The sequence below is a fragment of the Telopea speciosissima genome, chromosome 6, assembly GCF_018873765.1.
Source record: "Telopea speciosissima isolate NSW1024214 ecotype Mountain lineage chromosome 6, Tspe_v1, whole genome shotgun sequence".
In the NCBI taxonomy this organism is placed as follows: domain Eukaryota; kingdom Viridiplantae; phylum Streptophyta; class Magnoliopsida; order Proteales; family Proteaceae; genus Telopea; species Telopea speciosissima.
The window spans coordinates 68,946,964-68,965,866 of record NC_057921.1 but is presented as its reverse complement, the minus strand read 5'-3'; the positions used below and the strand labels follow the sequence as shown (position 1 = coordinate 68,965,866).

The 18,903-nt window shown below is 37.9% G+C and overlaps 1 protein-coding gene across 2 annotated transcripts; it reads right to left on the bottom strand.

Moving 5' to 3' along the window:
- Nucleotides 1-4,778: 4,778 nt before the first annotated feature.
- Nucleotides 4,779-17,111, bottom strand: LOC122665354 (outer mitochondrial transmembrane helix translocase-like). Of its 2 annotated transcripts, XM_043861483.1 has the most exons (6): nt 16,822-17,110; nt 8,409-8,709; nt 6,999-7,157; nt 5,590-5,885; nt 5,005-5,145; nt 4,779-4,833 (listed from the first exon to the last, which is right to left on the bottom strand). In XM_043861483.1, exons 1-6 carry the CDS (start codon nt 17,014-17,016, stop codon nt 4,825-4,827), a joined length of 1,101 nt encoding a protein of 366 aa, XP_043717418.1. In that variant the 5' UTR covers nt 17,017-17,110; the 3' UTR covers nt 4,779-4,824. The 2 variants fall into 2 exon arrangements, with proteins under 2 accessions (XP_043717418.1, XP_043717417.1); XM_043861482.1 differs by having other exon boundaries at nt 4,779-5,145; nt 16,822-17,111.
- Between the last annotated feature and the right edge of the window lie 1,792 nt (nt 17,112-18,903).

The window sequence follows — 18,903 nt, the reverse complement described above, 5'->3', positions numbered from 1 at the left end:
CATTTTATTGGATGACGTTACCATAATGCCCATTTCAAATCATTTTTTCCATAGAATTAAGAGAGAGAGAGAGAGATTACAGACATTAATGTAAAGGTTTCTGAAAATAAGAGAGCAATTGGTAAACTGTTTCTTAATATCTGAAGTGCCTACTTCCACGAATTTTTCTCCTCTCAAGTTCCTGCCCGGTCAGAAATATTGAAGAATATCCTTCCAAGTTAAGAACTCAAAAATCAAAAGATGAAAAGTACCACCATGGATCATCACACAAAAGTGACTAAGATAATATCATATCATCATATGGGCGAATTGAAAAACAGATGCAGAACACTTCAAAGGCCTCATTTAAGTCAAGAGAGAAAAATCAACCAAATTGGCTGATCCTCACAATGCATCAAATTAATGTTATGATTCATGATTTCATGGTGGTGCTTTTCACATAGAATCAGGATTTGATGGGCGGTGTAGGCTGATCAATCTCGATTCCGAGCGATCTGGCTCATCTGATTCTCATACGAAAAAACCCTAGATACCAAGAATATTTTGATTCCAAATCTAGATCAAAATCAGCCTACACTGATCCGGATTGGTGTTTTAAATTCCTACTATAGACATTATAGGGTTGGACTTGGACCAAGTCCTGCATGCCTTGGCCAGCAGCAGAAGGAGACAACTGCATTGCCCATGCTTTGAATCAAATATGCAAGAAGCAATAATGCCCACAGCAGGGCACAGCACTATAGCAGCTTTCTTTCTTTCTCTCTTTCTTAATAAAGCTTTGGGAGACAATCTACAGGAAAAGTGATGAACTCAATTATTATCATTCATGTGCATTGGACCGTTGGTTCACCATTTTCAGACTTTCAAAGTTGAGTTTGATGTGGCATTGGAGTAGTCTTGGGACCAATATTGCTCATACGCTTTCCTTTTCTTTCCTTTCCTTTCCTTTGTTTCGCAACAATGCGTAGAGAAATTGAAAGCGGGACGGTGAGACTCTGGGATGGCCAGCCATACTCCCTTCAATATTGCACTGTAAGAGAATTATAATAATTACTAGGGCTGATGTTCTCTGTGCCACATGGGCCCATCATTCAGGGGGGCAAGGTGGTCATTTCATCCACCCCATATGTCTGGGCGCAGCTTGTTCCCCCTTCCCCCAGCACAAAGAACATTTGGCTTTATAACTGATATATGATCCCCCGTTCCTAGTCTCCTTCGTTGTCCACTCATCACTGCTTGCATGGGCTGGGCAATTCCTATACCCCCAAGATTCGTATTCAAGAGACTCACATGTCAAGGAAAAGGGAGAATGTGCAGGAAGAGTGAGAATATGTGAAAGAGATTCTCACACCGTCTATAGGTTCCCAAAGGTAAAATATACAGTTTGTATTATCTATAGGACATGCAAGGGAGGGGGTGAGTTGCAAATGTAGAAGTAGAAAAGAAAAATTGTAGTGAAAGTTTAAGAGATAAGAAATCTTAAGTAGTAATCTACTAGTAATAAATGTTTAATAATTTTTTAAAATCAAATGGGAATGAATGGGGATGTAGTGGGGTCTGCTGCTCTTGCAAGAGAATGGATGGTGATTGGGGTACTGGGTAGGTCCTGTAAGGAACATAATAATTGACCTTAATTAACTCTTCATTAATACTAATAATGATGTCCATTAGCTTTAATAAATGAAAAAGCTAATATATGACCTGGCCAAAGCCATAGGACAATAAATGAGTAGAGAAACTGAAAGTTGGACAATGGGAGTATGGGATGGGGCAGCCCTATAACTGCCTTCTCTCCTATTCTCCTTCTTCCCTGTCCACTCATCACTGCTTGGTTTGGGCATGGTGACCTACTTAAATGAAAAGGTCAAAGCCACAAGGGTATGTATCTATCTAATAAATGAAAAAGCTAATTCTACGATATTGGTGGAGATGGATAGTTACTTGATCTCTTTGGAACAAGTAAAGTATACGAAGTTGTCTACCTGATAACCCTAGCTGTATTTGTATTTGTATTTGTATCTGGTGATAGAGTGGATTTTTTTTCACAGGGGCAGTAATTGATTACTTTCCCTGCTAACCCCATTATATCACATGGTAGGCACGGGTATACACTCAAAGCAATTATATAAATTATCTGAATGATACATCTATAGTGTATTTAGAACATGTAATCTTTTGAGTAATGATAATTATTTCGAGTCTTTTTTTTTTATCTTCAAGTAGGTGATTCATTTCTTACAAAAATGAAAAAAAATAAAAATTTAAAGACAACGAGAGAATCGCTTAACCTCCATTAAAAATAACAGATTTAATAAAAGGTAGAAGGTAGGGGGATTGACAAATTGGTGGTGTGAGATGATATCTAGATGCCCAGTCAATGTGGGCCCACACGGAAGGAGATCACATGATTCATATACAAGAGATCCACATGTCAAAGAGAAGAGAAAGTGTGCGTGAAAGTGATTCCCGCATAGTTGATGTGGGGATCATTGTCCTCCAAAGGCAAAATATGCATTGTGTATTATATATATGAAATGCAAGGAAGGAAGGGAGGGGTGAGTTGCAAATAACAGAAGTAGGAATCCAAATCAACTGCTTTGACCAATTTGATTTTGATTCTTGAAATCCTAAGGCTCCATTTGCTTTGACCAATTTGATTTTGATTCTTGAAATCCTAAGGCTCCATTTGGTTGCAAGGGAAGTATAGGGAAGAGAACTAAAATTTTCAAACCAAAAAAAAGAATTTTTGTAATCATTATATAACACGATTGTATAAAATACTTAAATTTTTTATTATATTTAATTATGATAGTTTTCATATGTGATATTTAATTTTACTTTCAAAACTAAAGGGATTTGGATGCAAAGTAAAGTGAAATTAAATAATCAAATAATGAATAATTTGGAATTTGTGAGGTACCAATTTCAAAGTTTTGTTCCCTTGTCTTTCCTTTGATTACCGTTGCAGATTCCCTTGCTAGGAGGGTTCTATCGCTAACGGATAGGATAGTTTGGCCCAACTTCGATCCCTGGGTCTCTATTGATTATATTTCAAAGACCAGGAGTGTAATCCGTTCCCTTTAATAGATTTTGTTTCTATCAAAAAAAAAAAAAAAAAAACAGAACCTGGAGCCTAAACGCAAATATAGAATTAAGAAAGATAAATTGTAGTGAAAGTTTAAGAGAAAATAAATCTTAAATAGTAATCTACTTGTAATAAAAGTTTTAGATCAAGTCCTCTGTCCGAGAGTGTAGCATATGCAAGTGTTCCTGAGCCTATCTCTCTCCTCCTACAATAAAAGGGTATATTTGTCATTTCAAAGGGAACAGAGAGAAGACAGAATAGAGATAGACTCAAGAAGGAGCTTGCATACGCTGTGCTCCCAGAAAAAAATCATTTTCCCTAAAAAGTATAATGATTAGTGAAAACACCGAGTTTCTTCTAAAATCAAATGGGAATGAATGGGGGATGTAGTGGGTCTGCTGCTCTTGCCAACGAATGGATGGTGATGGGGGTAGGGTCGGTAAGGAACATAATAATTGACCTTAATTAATTCTTCATTAATACTAATAATGATGTCCTTTAGCTTTAATCAATCAAAAAGGTTATAACATCTGAAGTGAACACAGCTGGGATTTTAAAAATCCCCACAACTGGAGTTCTGGTTGGATTAGAAGTAAATCAAAGCATGGTGGGGCCCCCTTTCACCGGCCAATTTTTCACTCTTTTCCATGCATCGAGCTCCTCTCCAGGAAACCCAGCGCCCAACGGTTGGGCTGTGCCCAATCAACCATCGGAATATGTGCGATACAGCCCAGCCGATGGATACCTCCTAGATATTCTCTGCGCGCTGGGCTATCTGGAGAGGAGCTGGATCCCTTCTCCATGCGTCCAAACTCCAAAACCTTCTTATTTGTATTTGCCAATCAGGTGCCCCCGGAACAGTATACCATCATTTTGTTTTTGACAAATTTTAATTCCTCAACTTCATTCATGACCGAGATTTCCTTCACCTCCTTCGCCATGGCTATCGGTACCCGGGGATTACTCAAGGGAGGGATGGTTTCAACATCATCATTAGGGGTGAGAGTGTTATAATGATCTAATAATCCAATCACATAGTAAATTCACCGGTGGCGAAAGAATAAGGGAAAACTTTCCCCTTCATTCCTCTACAAGACTCTGTTAAAGGTGAATTAGCTTCTACGATTTTCTTTTTAAATGAAATTAGCTTCTAAGATCAGTTCTGAATAACTCATCATTATTATTATTATTATTTTGTCCAAGACTTTAGAATTCTTTCATAAAGGCTTATCTCAATCATATAAGCCATCATGTATGAACTATTCCTTTGGTTTTTCAATGATTCCTATTAAATTTATATTTTATTTTCTATACATTTTTCAAAAATATTTTAGACCTTGATAATGACACACAACGTTTAAGATTTATTTGAGAGTTTGACCATGACTATATAATGACTACATATTTACTAGATTTGGAACTAATCTGAATTGCCATGCTTGTGATAATCGTGAGCATGATGGAAAGGGAATAAGAAGCAAGCATGACATAACTCATTGCTGAACGTTCTCAGAGCAATATGATACAGAAAAGCAAAGATTAGAAAGCAACATTGATTGATTTTCTTGGAGCTCAGACAATGTCCAACAAAAAATGAATTTTTTACAACACCAAATCGAAAGAACAGGTAATGGTCCAAAACCAGCACAGCCTTACCAACAGATATTTCTTGACATTAAACAAGGATGTTGAGTGCCTGCAAGGGTTGATGGTGCAAGCAGTCTACCTCAAAAGGTAGATTACAATTCCTGAGAGTAAAATATCAGCATGTCAAGATCTTGAAAAATCTTTGGCCGTCACATTACACTAACTTCAGATTGCAGATGAAAAATTTTATATTAAGAATCTCTTGCATCTGACTGAAAATTGGAAATTTGCGACATCACAAGCTTGGAAAGCTCGCTGATTGCAATCTGGGCCTGGTAATCATCTTGCTCCCTGTGCCTTGACCATGACGATGACTGTGAACTTAAACCACTGTATTCGCTTGCAGCAACCCCTGCCTTTCTTGTCGTAGCAAGAACTTGCAACAGATCTGATTGCAACAATGGCCTTGGAGTCTAGGGCAAGCAACAAAAGCAGACTTGTTAGTCAAAATGGATTGTTGCAATAAAGGCTACACTAACTCCCTCACCCTTTAGACAGCCCTATAGAAAGTTCTATCTTTTCTGGCTCTAGATACTTTTGTTTTTTACAGCATCTCAGCTTGCAAAAATAAAAATAAGTAATCCAGGTACACTTGAAAGCATGTGCCTCATTCAAGAAGAGCATGGTAAACACAAATTAAGAAAATAAAAATAAAAAATTGAAAGTCTTATTACCTCAAGCTACAAACAACCATGGGGTCTCTGAGACTTCATGCCAACACTTTTTACCCATTAAAGAAAACAACTCAGACAATGGACATCCTTTCCCATTTTGTTTAACCATCAGTGTAATCCAGGTACACAGAAAAATACCCATACCCGAAAATAAAGAGCAATAACCATGAGATAGTTACTTACATGAGAGGGCTTGCCTTCCTTCTCATCACGTAGTAGATCCCTAACAGGGAAGTAAGCTGCTTGCTTGCAAAGTTCAAGAAGATCAGAGCCAGTGTATCCCTCACACAAGCTGGCGATGTGGTCAAAATCAATGCCATCTTCTACATTTTCCCCCTTCAAAATCACCTTCATTATCTTTGCTCTCTCACTGCAATCAGGTATTCCTATCTCAAAGGCTTGAGGAAGACGACGAAGTATTGCTTCATCAAGTTCCGATGGGCGGTTGGTTGCAGCCAGGACCATCACCTGAGCATTCTCTGTTACAACAACAGAATACCACCACCCAAGTTCTCAAATCAATTATTTCAACCAGAAAATGAATAGATAAATAATTTTAAGTGAAGCTGGAGATTTAGAGTTCATTGTGGTCAACTCTATAACTTTATCCAACTTGGTCAAAATACTAAAAAATAATGTTTTTGAGAGAATGATAAAAACTGCAGAAAAAACGGCTCCAGCAGAAATAGAGCAATTACACAAGAAGCACATGTCATTGTAAGCACAACTCCAGGCCCTTCAGAGTTCAGTTTCCCCATAGGCAAAGGAAACCAAAAACTGTTAATATTGCTTTTAAAAACTTAAACTGCCCTATGTCTAAACATGAACCACTTCCAACAAATGAGAGGCTAGGAGGGGTGTTTATAAATCCTTCAACAAGATGCTAAATATGTTCTGTCGAACAAGGTTGGTTTCTCTGCAACCCAATCTCAATTTCCTTAACCCTTCATCTTGTGATTGACACTAGGTGCCCCGATTTTCTGCCACATGACAGATTAGCAGGTGATTAAATTTCGAAGACATATCATACACACCCTTGGTGGTAAGATGTCATGCTTTGATCATACACAAGTATGACAGAAGATGTCTCAACCTGAAGCTAATGCTTTAAAGAAATCCCCAACATCAACCTGGCATAACTAGTACAATGAACCTTTTTTTCTAATGGGCTATGTTCAGGTCTGATAAGAAGACAAGACACAAAAATGATAAACAGGGTAAAAGAACCATACTAATAAAATGTAAAATACAAGTTAGGCAGGTTAGTTTCGGCTTTAGCCAGTTCAACACGAAAATGACTTGTTTATTTGTTTATTTTGTATTAATTTGAGATTGACCCAAAACTGAGAAAAAAAAAATTTGTTTACACTGATAATAATGATCTAGCTAATCAGATAGAATCAAGTTATATCCAAATTCAACGATAAGTTTGGACGTTGTGGTATTCCAGATTCCCAACAGTACCATCTCAGAGGTACGACAATATAATATTGAAGAAAAGAGACAGCTCAATTTTCAGCAGCAATCAATGAAGTAGAACTCAAAGAAAAGAAAGAATAAATAACTGTTGAGTTCAGAGCAAGCCTACTCACGGTCTGTGGTAAAACCATCCCACAATGCCATGAACTCGGTTTTCATGTTTGTCAATGCTTCATGATCTGTATTACGCCGCTGCCCCAAAAAACTGTCAACCTCATCAATGAATATGATAGCAGGCTGGAGCTTATGTGCCAAGCTAAACACAGCCGCCACTGCAAGATTTTAGTAACATTAATGTTGGGAGAAAATCAAACTGAACCTAAATGCTGTTTATGTATTAATGTGTTCATTTACACATTGCTGTAAATTGAAATGAAATTACTATACATATACAAATGCCATTGTGCCAGGGCATAGTTAGGTTCCTTTAAAAAGATGATATAGCTGGAGTATATGTTTGGTCCAATCTTTCTTCCTCTGAACTTTGATCAGTCTGTTAACTTGGCTTCTCCTATTTTCAGTAATATATGTATCTACTCCAATGATACTCATGTGCCAGTAAAAAAATTACACATAAAGTGAGTGCGGCTGACTTTAATATGTCAAGACTAGGAAGATAGAAAAATAGATAAAAAATAAAATGGAATTAAGGGTCAATTAAAAGTGGCTAGAATAGGTAACAAGACGCAGGAGAGTCAATTGAGATGGTTCAGCCATGTAAATGAAGACCAATGGATGTACCAGTGACAAGAAGTGATATCAAGCAAATTGCAGATGCTAAAAGGACAGATGATCCAAAGGATACCTTGGCTTAAAGTAGTTAGAAGAGACATGGGGCTTTGGAACAAACCCTAGAGATGGCATTACTAGAGTAAAAAAGCGAAACACGATTCATGTGATTGACAAGCAGCTGGGATAAGGCCTAGACAGTTCAGTTTCACTTCCTAATATCATAATATTTGTAACATAACTTTGATGTACCATTCTAGAGTCTAAAGTAATAAATCTTTTTTTTTTTTTTTGAATAAATGACAGCAGAATTTGTTGCAATGAAAGAAACAGAGAAACAGAATATTGTTGTTTGTACAACAATGAGGAGGGTGAAACCCAAACAAACCCTCAAGGGTACTAGTTAAAAGGGTACGGATCCACAAACAAAACACCCCTGTTCACCCAGCCATTGTTGATTTTATCAGCTATGGAATTAGCATATTAAATCACCCAGATTTTCTTAAACTCAATATATATCATGTTATTGCTTGTCTGAGCTTGAAGGATCAAATAGTTAAGGCATTACCATGTAATATGAATCTGACACACAAATCTAAGTTAAAGATAATCTAGCATCTAACTCCATTTAACAATGTGTGGTAACATAACAGTTTTTAACCCCCTCCTTCCCTAAACTATCAGCTTACATATATTGCATCCCCTACTATGTCGTCCAGTTACACACATAATTAAAAAAATGGAAATAATTTTTATATGCCAGTCAAAACCATGTGAAAACAGCACAAACTTACCAAGTTTTTGTGCATCGCCAAACCATTTGCTCATTAAATTAGCTATCTTAACATTAATAAAGACAGCTCCAGACTCCTTTGCAATGGCCTTGGCTAGCATTGTCTTTCCAGTTCCAGGAGGTCCATATAACAATACCCCTTTCTGTGGACTGAGAAGCTTCCCATGTGCAAACAACTCAGGTCTCCATAATGGAAGAATAACCAATTCAAATAATGCTTGCTTGACATTTTCCAAGCCTCCAATAGAGTCAAACTCCACATCAATATGGTCAGGGTTTATAACATCACAAGCTATTACATCCTGTGAGATCATCAAAAATATAATGAAGACAGGATCAAACAAAACAGACAGAGAGAAGCATAATATTTTCATCTTTTGATAAGCAATAATATTTTCTCTTTTTCAAAATCTAGGTACCCTTTACTCATTTCAACTAGACAATACTTTCTCCACTATTAACCATCAAAACGAACATTCTTGAAATATTTCAACTAGAAAATATAACAGAAAATTAGGCTAAGTTCAACATGGCCTTTATGTGGAATGTAATATTTTTTTTTATGGATAATATAGAATGTGATATATTCGCTGTATTCGCAAATCAAATCAATTACTTGATCCACTAACACTGTAACATATTACACAGAGCCTTGAGGGACGGTTTGCAGCTGTGCCAAGTTCTAGGTTGCCTTGATGTGGTGGTTAACTCGGACTCTGCTGCCACCGTTCGAATGGTTAACCATCAGAGGTGCAATCTTTGGAAGGGTTGGTACTGGTTCCGGGAGGTTTTGACCTTAGTCTCTTCTACTAGGGCTTCGGTGTCCTTTGCTTATCGTGAAAGCAACAAAGCGGCAGATTGGTTGGCTAACCTTGCTTGTGATTCTGGGTCTTCGATTACGCTCCACCAGGGCGGGCTGCCTAAGGGTAACTTCCTTGGTATTCTTCGAGAGGACAAGGCTGGCCTGCCTGTTCTTAGGAAGTAGTTTTTCTGTGTTTTTTATATTTCTGTGGGATTGGAAGTGGCAGTTTTGAGTATGGAGAGAGTGGATGTACTCCTGGGCTTGGGGTAAGGTGGTATGTCCCCCCCTTGTATTCTTTGATTTATTGATTGATTTTAATAAAACTTTAGGGGCTGGCCGGGTCCCAGGTAATATTCGGGTTTTAAAAACAAAAAAAAAAAACTAACATTGTAACACAGTAAACCTCATATTACACAAATCAAATTGAGAAGCCTCAATAAAGATTTAAAGTCTCAAAGCTCCCCGCCCCTATTTCAGTGAACATTAGCACCCAATGCTTAAATAGTTGCCTATTTTACATCATATTTTTATAGTTCTATTTGACATTGTTATTGGCCAAGCAATGACATTCATTAGCATTTCCAAAAAGAATGGTACTCTAAACTATCCACGTAAACTTTGACCCACATTTATCACATGGTCAAGATCATATACAATATTCATAAACCATCTCGAAGCACAATAAGTTTTCATTTTGGGTAATGAGTGCTGATAATCATAATTACACGTTCAATTCTAGTTTGAACCCATACATACTGCCTCACGGTCATCAAATGGTCCACGACCTAAAAGATGCCGGTAAGGTTAATTCTTTCAAAAAACATAAATATCCCAGAAAAACTTATCTTGTGAATACCCTAACTAGTCAAGTCTCCTACAGTCCCAACCCAAAATCTACTCACTCAGCACCCAAGTCTGCAACCTGCAAGAAAGCTCCCCCATCTTCAGATAATTTCATTCTTCTACTTATTCCTTCAATTTTGATTTGAAAAGGAGAGGAGAGTGATTCAGCCAACCAACCAAGATTCCAGATTAGGAATCAAAGATCGGATCGGTTGCTCCACAATCCCCCATCTGAACTATTTTCCTAATAAAACAGGGTTGAAAAGGCTTGCTAATTTGTTGATTTCAGTAGCCTGAGATGGGGGGAAGAAAGAGAACCGATAGGGGGCTGTTTTGGGACTGGGAACAGTACTCGTGAACAGTAATGTAGAAGGAATGGAGTAGTTTGAAACATTGGAGCAAGAGTCCGTATTTATAGGAATAGAATATTCTAATTATGTTAACTGGATAAATTTCCAACTTTTATCTTTTTTATCTTGTGGAATGGATCAAAATCTCACTGGAAGAGTAAGAACTCAATGGGACCCTACCTCAAAGCGTGAAAAGGGAGAGGTGATGCTCTGTGTTGGGGCTCTCGGAAGAGAAGAAAATAGGAGAGGAGAAGAGTCATAACTCTCAGTTTTTACTAAAATATTTCTTCATTAACTATCAATTAGGGGGTGTTATAATATTTAAAGAACCCCCCCAAAAAAAAAAAACCTCCTAATATCTAGTTTCCTAAAATAAGTAAACTTACTTAGAAAATACTATTAGGACTCTTAACTTGCTAAACTACTGAAAATCTCAAACAAAAACTAAATCTAATAGAACCCTTCTAGATTTATTAATGAGAGCTAAGGATAGGCCCCCACAAGATCTCTATAACAGCTAATATTACATAAATACTAAACTAACCTCTAACCGGCTCCACTGGCCCACCATTAATTAAAATACTTATGCACCCCATTAGTCCCTCACTTTTGGGCTTTTTACACAATGTAGATAATAAAATAGGACCAGTTTTTGGACCAGTCCTGCATTAGAGAGGAAATCCACGAAATCCAAATATCCAATAGCAATGTTTGGATGAGGTACATGGAGTGAGCAAGAAGTTCCAAATGTGGAAGAGGAGAATGAAAGAATCACAAAGCAAAAGGTTATGTCGACTCTCACCCTGCAATCTTTTCTGTTTGTTTTTTTCTGCTTCCAATCGGCTTTTTCAGGGCTACCTTTCAATAAAGAAGGTTTATTCTTTTTCTCCCAGTCAATTCCCAAATTGTTAGATCACACAGTCAAGCTCATTTAAGACGAATATTAGGTTTTGTATTGGTTACACATGTACAGAACTTTGGAGGGGGGAAAGATGCAGTTAAAATAAACCAGAAATGTTCCGTATCAGTCTTCTGATTGGAAAGGATATACAAAGAAATGTATGGGATATTTTGATTACTGATTTCACATCACTTCTGCTATAGCCATATGCATCACCAAATACCAAGATTGGATGGATTGGCCAATCAAAATTTCTATATTGAGCATCATGGTGAAATAGTCTGCACAAACGAAAAAGGTTTCTGCATTTAATAAGTTAGGGAAAAGGCTCTCTGAGCCTAAGGCGTACACTACGCCTCCTCACATGAGATTATTTTATTTATATTTTTAAAGAGAGAAATAATGATTAAAAAATTAATATGAGAGAGTGTAGAGTACCCTGCTTGCTCAGAGAAGCCTCTCCCAATAAGTTATTAGCCATATGCATCGCCACATACCAACACTGGATCGATTGGTAAACCCAGATTTCTTTTTTACTTCTTTATTAGGTTAGAACATTTCAAAACCTACGTTTCTTGATTACGGAGCTGGAGATATCTTTTGCATTTGTTCCGATTTCTTCTAGTCAAAGCTTGGATATCCTATAGTCATTTCAATATTGAAATTAATTGCTTGCCCCGTTTTATGCAAAAAAAAAAAAAAAAAAAACTTTAGTATACTAACAAAAATATCATAAACAGAAATAAAATATGTTGGCAGAATCGTGGGTTAGAAAGAGAGAATGAGTGAAAATAATGTGTTGTATTCATTGATAGGTAAGCCAAATAGAGGGAAAATTACAAAGAGACTAAACTAGGCGATGTGGGACTAAAACCCACATAGCCCACTTACACTTAATAACAAAAAAATAAAACTACCCAAAAAAAAACCAGAATACCCCCACGGTATTCTGGATTACATATTCCAACACTCCCCCTCAAGCTGGATTATACAAATAAGCAAAGAAAGAAGATCTAGTTTGAACTAAAGAAAAAATAACTCCTAATAATGCTAACACTTCCCCTCAAGTTGGCGTATACAAGGTACTAATGCCCAACTTGAACAAAAAAAAGGGAAAAAACTAAGTTGTAGCAGAATCCAGCTTGACAGATGAATGCAGCTCCCAAATAATCCTTCAAGAACTTGAAAAAAACAGATCTTCAAAACCTGGGCAGACTTGAGCAGCAAACTTTCACCAATCTTTAACAGTTGTCCAGTGATGAATCTCTGACTGATAATCTTGAAGATAAGCAACTAGGGCAGCAAGCAGATGAATCAAGCAGCAAAAAAAATCAAGCAGCGAAAAAAATCAACCCAACTGTAGAACCTCATATAGGCAGGCAATAACCAAACATCTTCAATACTTTAATACTTCAATCTCCCCCTTACAGCAAACTCAACCCAATAACAAAGTAGATACCCATTGGCAATGGTGAAAACTCTGATCTTCTATGTTTTACACCAAGTGTTACTGCAAGTTCTGCTTCTACAATGTTTGCAGGTGTACTATACATAATCCCCCCCTCACGTGTAGTACATGTGGACATAACAGAGATGATGTAAGAGATAGGGCAAAAACATAATATTCCAGAATTTTCCAAGAAGTGCTATGGGTAATGGAAAAGGAAGAAATGGCACATTAGAGAATACCATTAACTTCCAAAGGGGTTATGGGTACATGTCAAAGGTATGTTTTGGGAGGTGGTGAAGTGAAAAGAGCAATGGGATAATGAACCATGGACAAAAACAATGCAACACAATGATCTTCAACCTTTTTCAATCGATCAAACTAATTCCAAAACACCAATCTCCAATGATCAGATCTAAATTATAAAAAAATAGGTCTGATTTTTAGAAGGAGAAGGCACCATTCTTCAAAAACTTAATCGATCTTCACACAAGGAAGAACCAGTGTGCAAAATTCCAAACTATAAACTCCCACATGCTAAATAGAATTGACGAAGATATCTGGATAGCAATGGATGTAAGAAGCTTCAACAAAAAACTTGGATCAGATCTAAATTAGTGAATAAGGCTAGGATCAAGCTCTCAAAGTAAGCCGGATATGAACCAAAAAAGCTTCACATAACTGAATAGGTTCGTAGTTGCAACCAATAACCTTGGAACACACTATTGTAATCCCAAATAAGCTGATCTCCAAGGTAGTAGATTTGATTCTTCAATAATGAAAGAAATTCGATCTCCAATAGTAGGATACTCAATCTCAATAATAGGGCAGCAGTAGTCCACATAAAGATAGCAGTAACATGTCAACCAATCATGCTTACAGAAGCCAATCAATAGAACCAGCAAGGTAGGTAGTAAAGCTCAATAGAACCAGCAAATATAAGATAATCACTCAGTAGATCCAATAGGTAGTTTTAGCAGTCAGCCACATAAGAACAAGAAAAATAGGTTGATAATTGGAAAAATCGAGCCATAAGAATGAACCTGAATTTTTTCCAAAAATAATTGATGAAACTGAAATATGGGTTGAATACTCCTCTGATATGTATAAGACTCTCCTCAAAATATGAGCTTGATAGGAAAACCCTAACCCTAAAATCGATTGTTGTCAGGGTTTTAGAAAACCCTGAAATTGAGATCGATTTAGGGAAAAGGGGTTGTAATTGCTGATGTAGATATGTAATAGATGCTGACCAAGGCTGCTAGAATGGAACCTCCAAGGTGAACAATCAATCTCCAGTAAGAGTGAGACCTGATCTTCAAAGGGGAGAGACTCCAAAAAATCGCAGAAGTAGAGCAGGGTAGCATTACAGCACTACACTAGCATAAAGGACCTTCTTCAAGCCTTGAACTGATGAAGGAGAGTTCTCTTTTAATGTTAGAACCACCTCCAAAGCACTCGAACAACAATAAACATCCCTAGCCCAAATCGATTTTTATTAGGGTTTTGGAAAACCGTGAAAAGAAGAGATCGATTGGGGTAGGGGTCTTAAAAAAACTTGGATAGGTGAAATATTGAGGTCGATTGGTCTTTGAAGTGGGAGTAATCAGCCCTCAAAAAATTAGCAAAAAACTGAAACCTGAAAGTCAGGGTTTTTGGCAGGTAACTAAATAAGCAGGTTAATGAATTTTTGCTGTAGAAACAAATCCAACCATAAAAAAGGGTCCAAACTTAGGTCGAGTAGGGTTTGTAGTAATAGGGAATCACCCCCCAAAAGATCAGTTGCATCTGAAAAAGGAAACACCAAAATCGATTGGAGTCAGGGTTTTGAAAAACACTAACAAGTTAAGATCGATTAGGGTATGGTAGCTGGAATTAATTAAAACTTGGAGAAAAAGGAAATAGGGAATGAAGATAATGGAATAAGGTAGAAAGGGGCTAGAGAAGGGTGCATGGTCAGCCTTCAATAGTAATAGGAAGTCGATCTTCAAAAAATTCTGGAAAACCCCAAATCGTAAAGATGATTCCAACAGTATTTTACTATAAAAAAGTAGATAGAATGGAGGAGGGCAGCAACTAAATCATTGGTCAGGGATTTTACCTCATTAGTGCTGCCCCCTTACAAGGAGAAGAAGAAGAAAACTAGAGAAAGAGAGAAGAAGGAGAGGTCGATTGGAAAGATGGAGTAGGGTTTTTTCTCTTTTTCTAACCGAGATCAGACCAGCTCTGATACCATGTTGGAACCGCTTCCCCTAAAAGGCCAACCCTGTAGGAAAAGGAAGAAACAATATGTATATCAAACAGGAACTCTAACACGGCGGACTATCCAAAGGGGGACACGGGTGGATAAATAATTTAACACCTGCCCGCTCCTAGGCGGACTCGATACCGTGACTCCTGCCTGCTCTGATACCATGTTGGCAAAATCGTGGGTTAGAAAGAGAGAATGAGTGAAAATAATGTGTTGTATTCATTGATAGGTAAGCCCCTCTATTTATAATAGAGGGGAAATTACAAAGAGACTAAACTAGGCGATGTGGGACTAAAACCCACATAGCCCACTTACACTTAATAACATAAGAAGAATAAAACTACCCCAAAAAAAACCAGAATACCCCCACGGTATTCTGGATTACATATTCCAACAAAATATCTTATAATTGGATCAAGGTTGATCCAACATGAATCCGCTCCACCAAAACAGATACTAAAGCCTCAAAAGCGCCCATCTCAACATTAGGAAATCCCGATTCTTAATCAATAAACCTAGGGCCTAATGAGATATAACCATTAAACATCCTTTTTTATGAACTTGGCAACAGAAACTAAATTGTTTTGCATCAAGTTCTTCTCTGATAGATTGAAATTTTATAATTTGGGTTGAGATGGGCTGAACCATTGAGTTCAGCTTTTGAGAATATCATCTTTGGCCCAACATAGGGTCTCCATCAACCAGACATTCCCAAGATACGCCCCTTGACATTTGTGTCTGCAAAAGTTGTAATACTAGATAGTAGTAGCCTCAATTTTTGGGTGGTTGTCCATGTGTGAGCTTTTTTTACCAAGCAACCACCTTAGGATTGTTTACAACATGAGAAGCTGATTATGAAAGTAAATATCCAAACAAGTTTTGCAACCACGAGTATAACATCATAGACAACCCTTTTAATTAGTAAAACAAAAGAGCAGTAGACAACTTCCTAGGGAAAGATCAATCAGGGAGTTGGGAAGTCTACGGATTGGATCTTACAGCTGGGGCAACACCACATTCATAAACCATTATTCAAAACAGAAGCCCCATCCAGGTTACTGATTTCAGAAGCAAAGTAAGCAACTCTTGGGGCAAGATCAATTGGGGATTCAGGGCTTCGAGATTGGAGGTTGGACTTTTAGCCTCAAGCAAAGTCAAACATGTCAAAATGCTGACAGGCTGAAGGGCTGGTTGCTAGAAAATTTGGGCTCAGCGAGTCCATGGAAAAGCCAAAACGCCTAGGTACTGAGCCAAGGCCAAATAGACTAGGTTTGCAAAAACACACTGTTACATACTTTCATACAAAACTCTACCAATTGATGAGGTTCACAGGCTCACATGGGACCATCAAGTCAGCAATGGAAAAATTTGCAAGCACAATAGGTAATGGAACCAGTGACTACGTCATCATTTCCCTCACAAGACTTCTACTCTTCTATGCTTCCCGTGCCATCTACTCTTTCATTTTTAATTTAACAAAGAGAGCAGTAACAAGTTACTTATTTCCAATTGTCTCAACAAAGTCTTAACAAAACAAGGAAGTAAGTACCAAGGAGGAATTTCATACAAAGATCAACTGCTTTCGGGACGCAAGTTTCTATCTCTGTAGATCCACAAACCTCAAAACGCCGTTCAAATTTCAGACAAGCAGAAGCATCACAAAAGAAAAGCATGTTCGCGTACGCAGGAAGTTGCGATCATAAATTTAATGTTCTTCACGTGACAGCACAAACTATTACCAAAGACGTAAAAATTTGTTAAAGCTAAGAAGTAATTGCTACCGAATTTTGAAGCGGCAAATCATGAGATACCATACATACCTCGTACGGATTGGTCTGAACAAGAGGGCGACCTAATCGCTTGGCAATTTCTTTCTTCTGTTCAAGAGCCTTTTTGCTGGCGGCGCGATTTGGGTCGAGATGTCGAAGTCCAACAAATAAAACCAAGCAGCTCAGAGCAGCGCTCGCTGCGTACAAGACCATTTCCTGCAAGAACGTCGTCTCCTTCCGTCTCATGTCTCTGCCGGCTTAGAGCCTTAAGAGCTTATTTCACTCCTCGCAAGAAATTTTTGATTGAACACAATGAGCAATGCGCTTCAGAACCGCTATCCGGATCTGAGTTGCTGAAGAAAACAGAAATAATAGCAATTAATAAAATAGGACGAAGAAATTATATCGCTCTCTTCTCCTCTCTTCCTCAGTCCTCACTAAACTGTAGGGCGGGCGCTCCTTCCCCTACCCAATTAACCGGGTTTATTTTGCGAATGCCTTTTAATAATTTAAAGGCCCTTGATTTTGCTGTGTATTTGCATTCTGCACCCCACGTTTTAACCCACGGTTTGAATAATTGGAACCGGTTCTCACCAAAAATAATCGGAATCGGCCTCCTTTTCCGGATTGCCCATTTTTCTTTCATGTTTGATACTTTTGATTTACAATTAAGGAATAGTGATTCCAACTATATGGTCTATTGTGTTGTCACTCATGAAAACCTTTGTTTGCACCATCGACCAACAAAACTTTTCGCCCCAAAAGAAATTATATAGATTTTGAGAAAATCTTTTCTTCGCAACTCCAATTCCTACGATTCAAAACTATCCCATCTCCAATTTCAGTGATGACTCTGCTGGATAGGTCCAACCACAAGGGAAATCGTGTTACAATGGCCCGTATTCCAATCCCATATCAATCATATGGAAGCTTGTTCCCTCATTGGTGTCGTAAAAAGACACATTGGTGAGGGTTCACAAAGCATTGAGTTCCTTATGAGCCAACTTTTAGAGATGAGTTCTCCTACGGCTCGCATCAATGATATTAGAGTAATTGATCCTTGGCCCCCTATCCTTACTAAAGATACGACCTGATGCCAAAGTGGAAAAGGAGAAAATAAAGATATTTCCATAGAAATTAATGAGAAAGCCTAGCCCATGAAGATTTTACCCTTGCTATGCCGGTCCACCCTGCCCTGTGTGAGGGATAAACCCTGAGAAAGAACTCCAAGTGAAAGGTCAGCTAATCATACGGCCCCAACCCCTATTCCAATGATATGGTCTTCAGCTGGTGATCATTCCATTACCCTTGGAATAGAGTAAAGCCACTTAGAAAGGACTACCTGGTCATTAAACCGTTATGAATGTCTATTTAGAAGGCATTGAGTTCCCTCACCTTATGATCCAGCCAGTTTTTAAGGAATGATTTCTGAAGTTCAGAATTTGTAGTCCTAAATATATCGAGCGATGTCCAAAACTAACCAAACCATACATTATACAACACCCACCTTAGAGATTGTACAATTGTGCAATTTGGTGACACCAATCTTAGTTTTGGGCCATCGTCAAAAAATTCATAGTTTTGGGCAGTTCGGTAAAGTATCTTTTGCCTTTAAATTTTGGTCAGGCATCTTCCGTAGTTTAAAGGGTGGTCAAACATCATGCAGAATGTAGTCAGAGCCAACCCCATTCTGTTACCAAAAAATGCCAACCCCATTCATGCAGATTTCAACTTAGGTTGTATTTGATATGGTTCTCGGGATAAATTCTGGGTATAGAAAAAATACTGAAGCGAGAAAATTGAGAAGAACGGGTTTCAGAATGCTTTCTAGTACCAGAATCTATTCCAAAAATGATTACCAAACACAGCCTGCAACCTAGTAGGACAAAAAGCACCCCCCCCCCCCAACCTCTCTCAAACCACCACCTAACAGAAAAACAGAAAAACAGAAAACAAAAAACACAAGAAAAACAAAAAAACAGAGAGACAAGGGTCCAAGATTCGCTTCCTGAAAGGCGGTTTTAAACCCATCCCTCATTTGGGAAAGGGGAAGGAGGAATAGGCGTTACCCTTTTATGGGGGCAATGTGATTAAGCTGGGGCCGGTTACTTCTGAGCTCCATTGCATTCATTA

What these genes read in the sequence shown, in the direction of transcription:
- LOC122665354 (XM_043861482.1), bottom strand. Translation starts at nt 17,016, where the DNA reads ATGAGACGGAAGGAGACGACGTTCTTGCAGGAAATGGTCTTGTACGCA. An exon ending in TTCAGACCAATCCGTACGAG is followed by an intron (nt 8,710 to 16,821) that starts GTATGTATGGTA and finishes ATGATCTCACAG; the next exon opens with GATGTAATAGCTTGTGATGT. An exon ending in TGGCGATGCACAAAAACTTG is followed by an intron (nt 7,158 to 8,408) that starts GTAAGTTTGTGC and finishes AAAATCTTGCAG; the next exon opens with TGGCGGCTGTGTTTAGCTTG.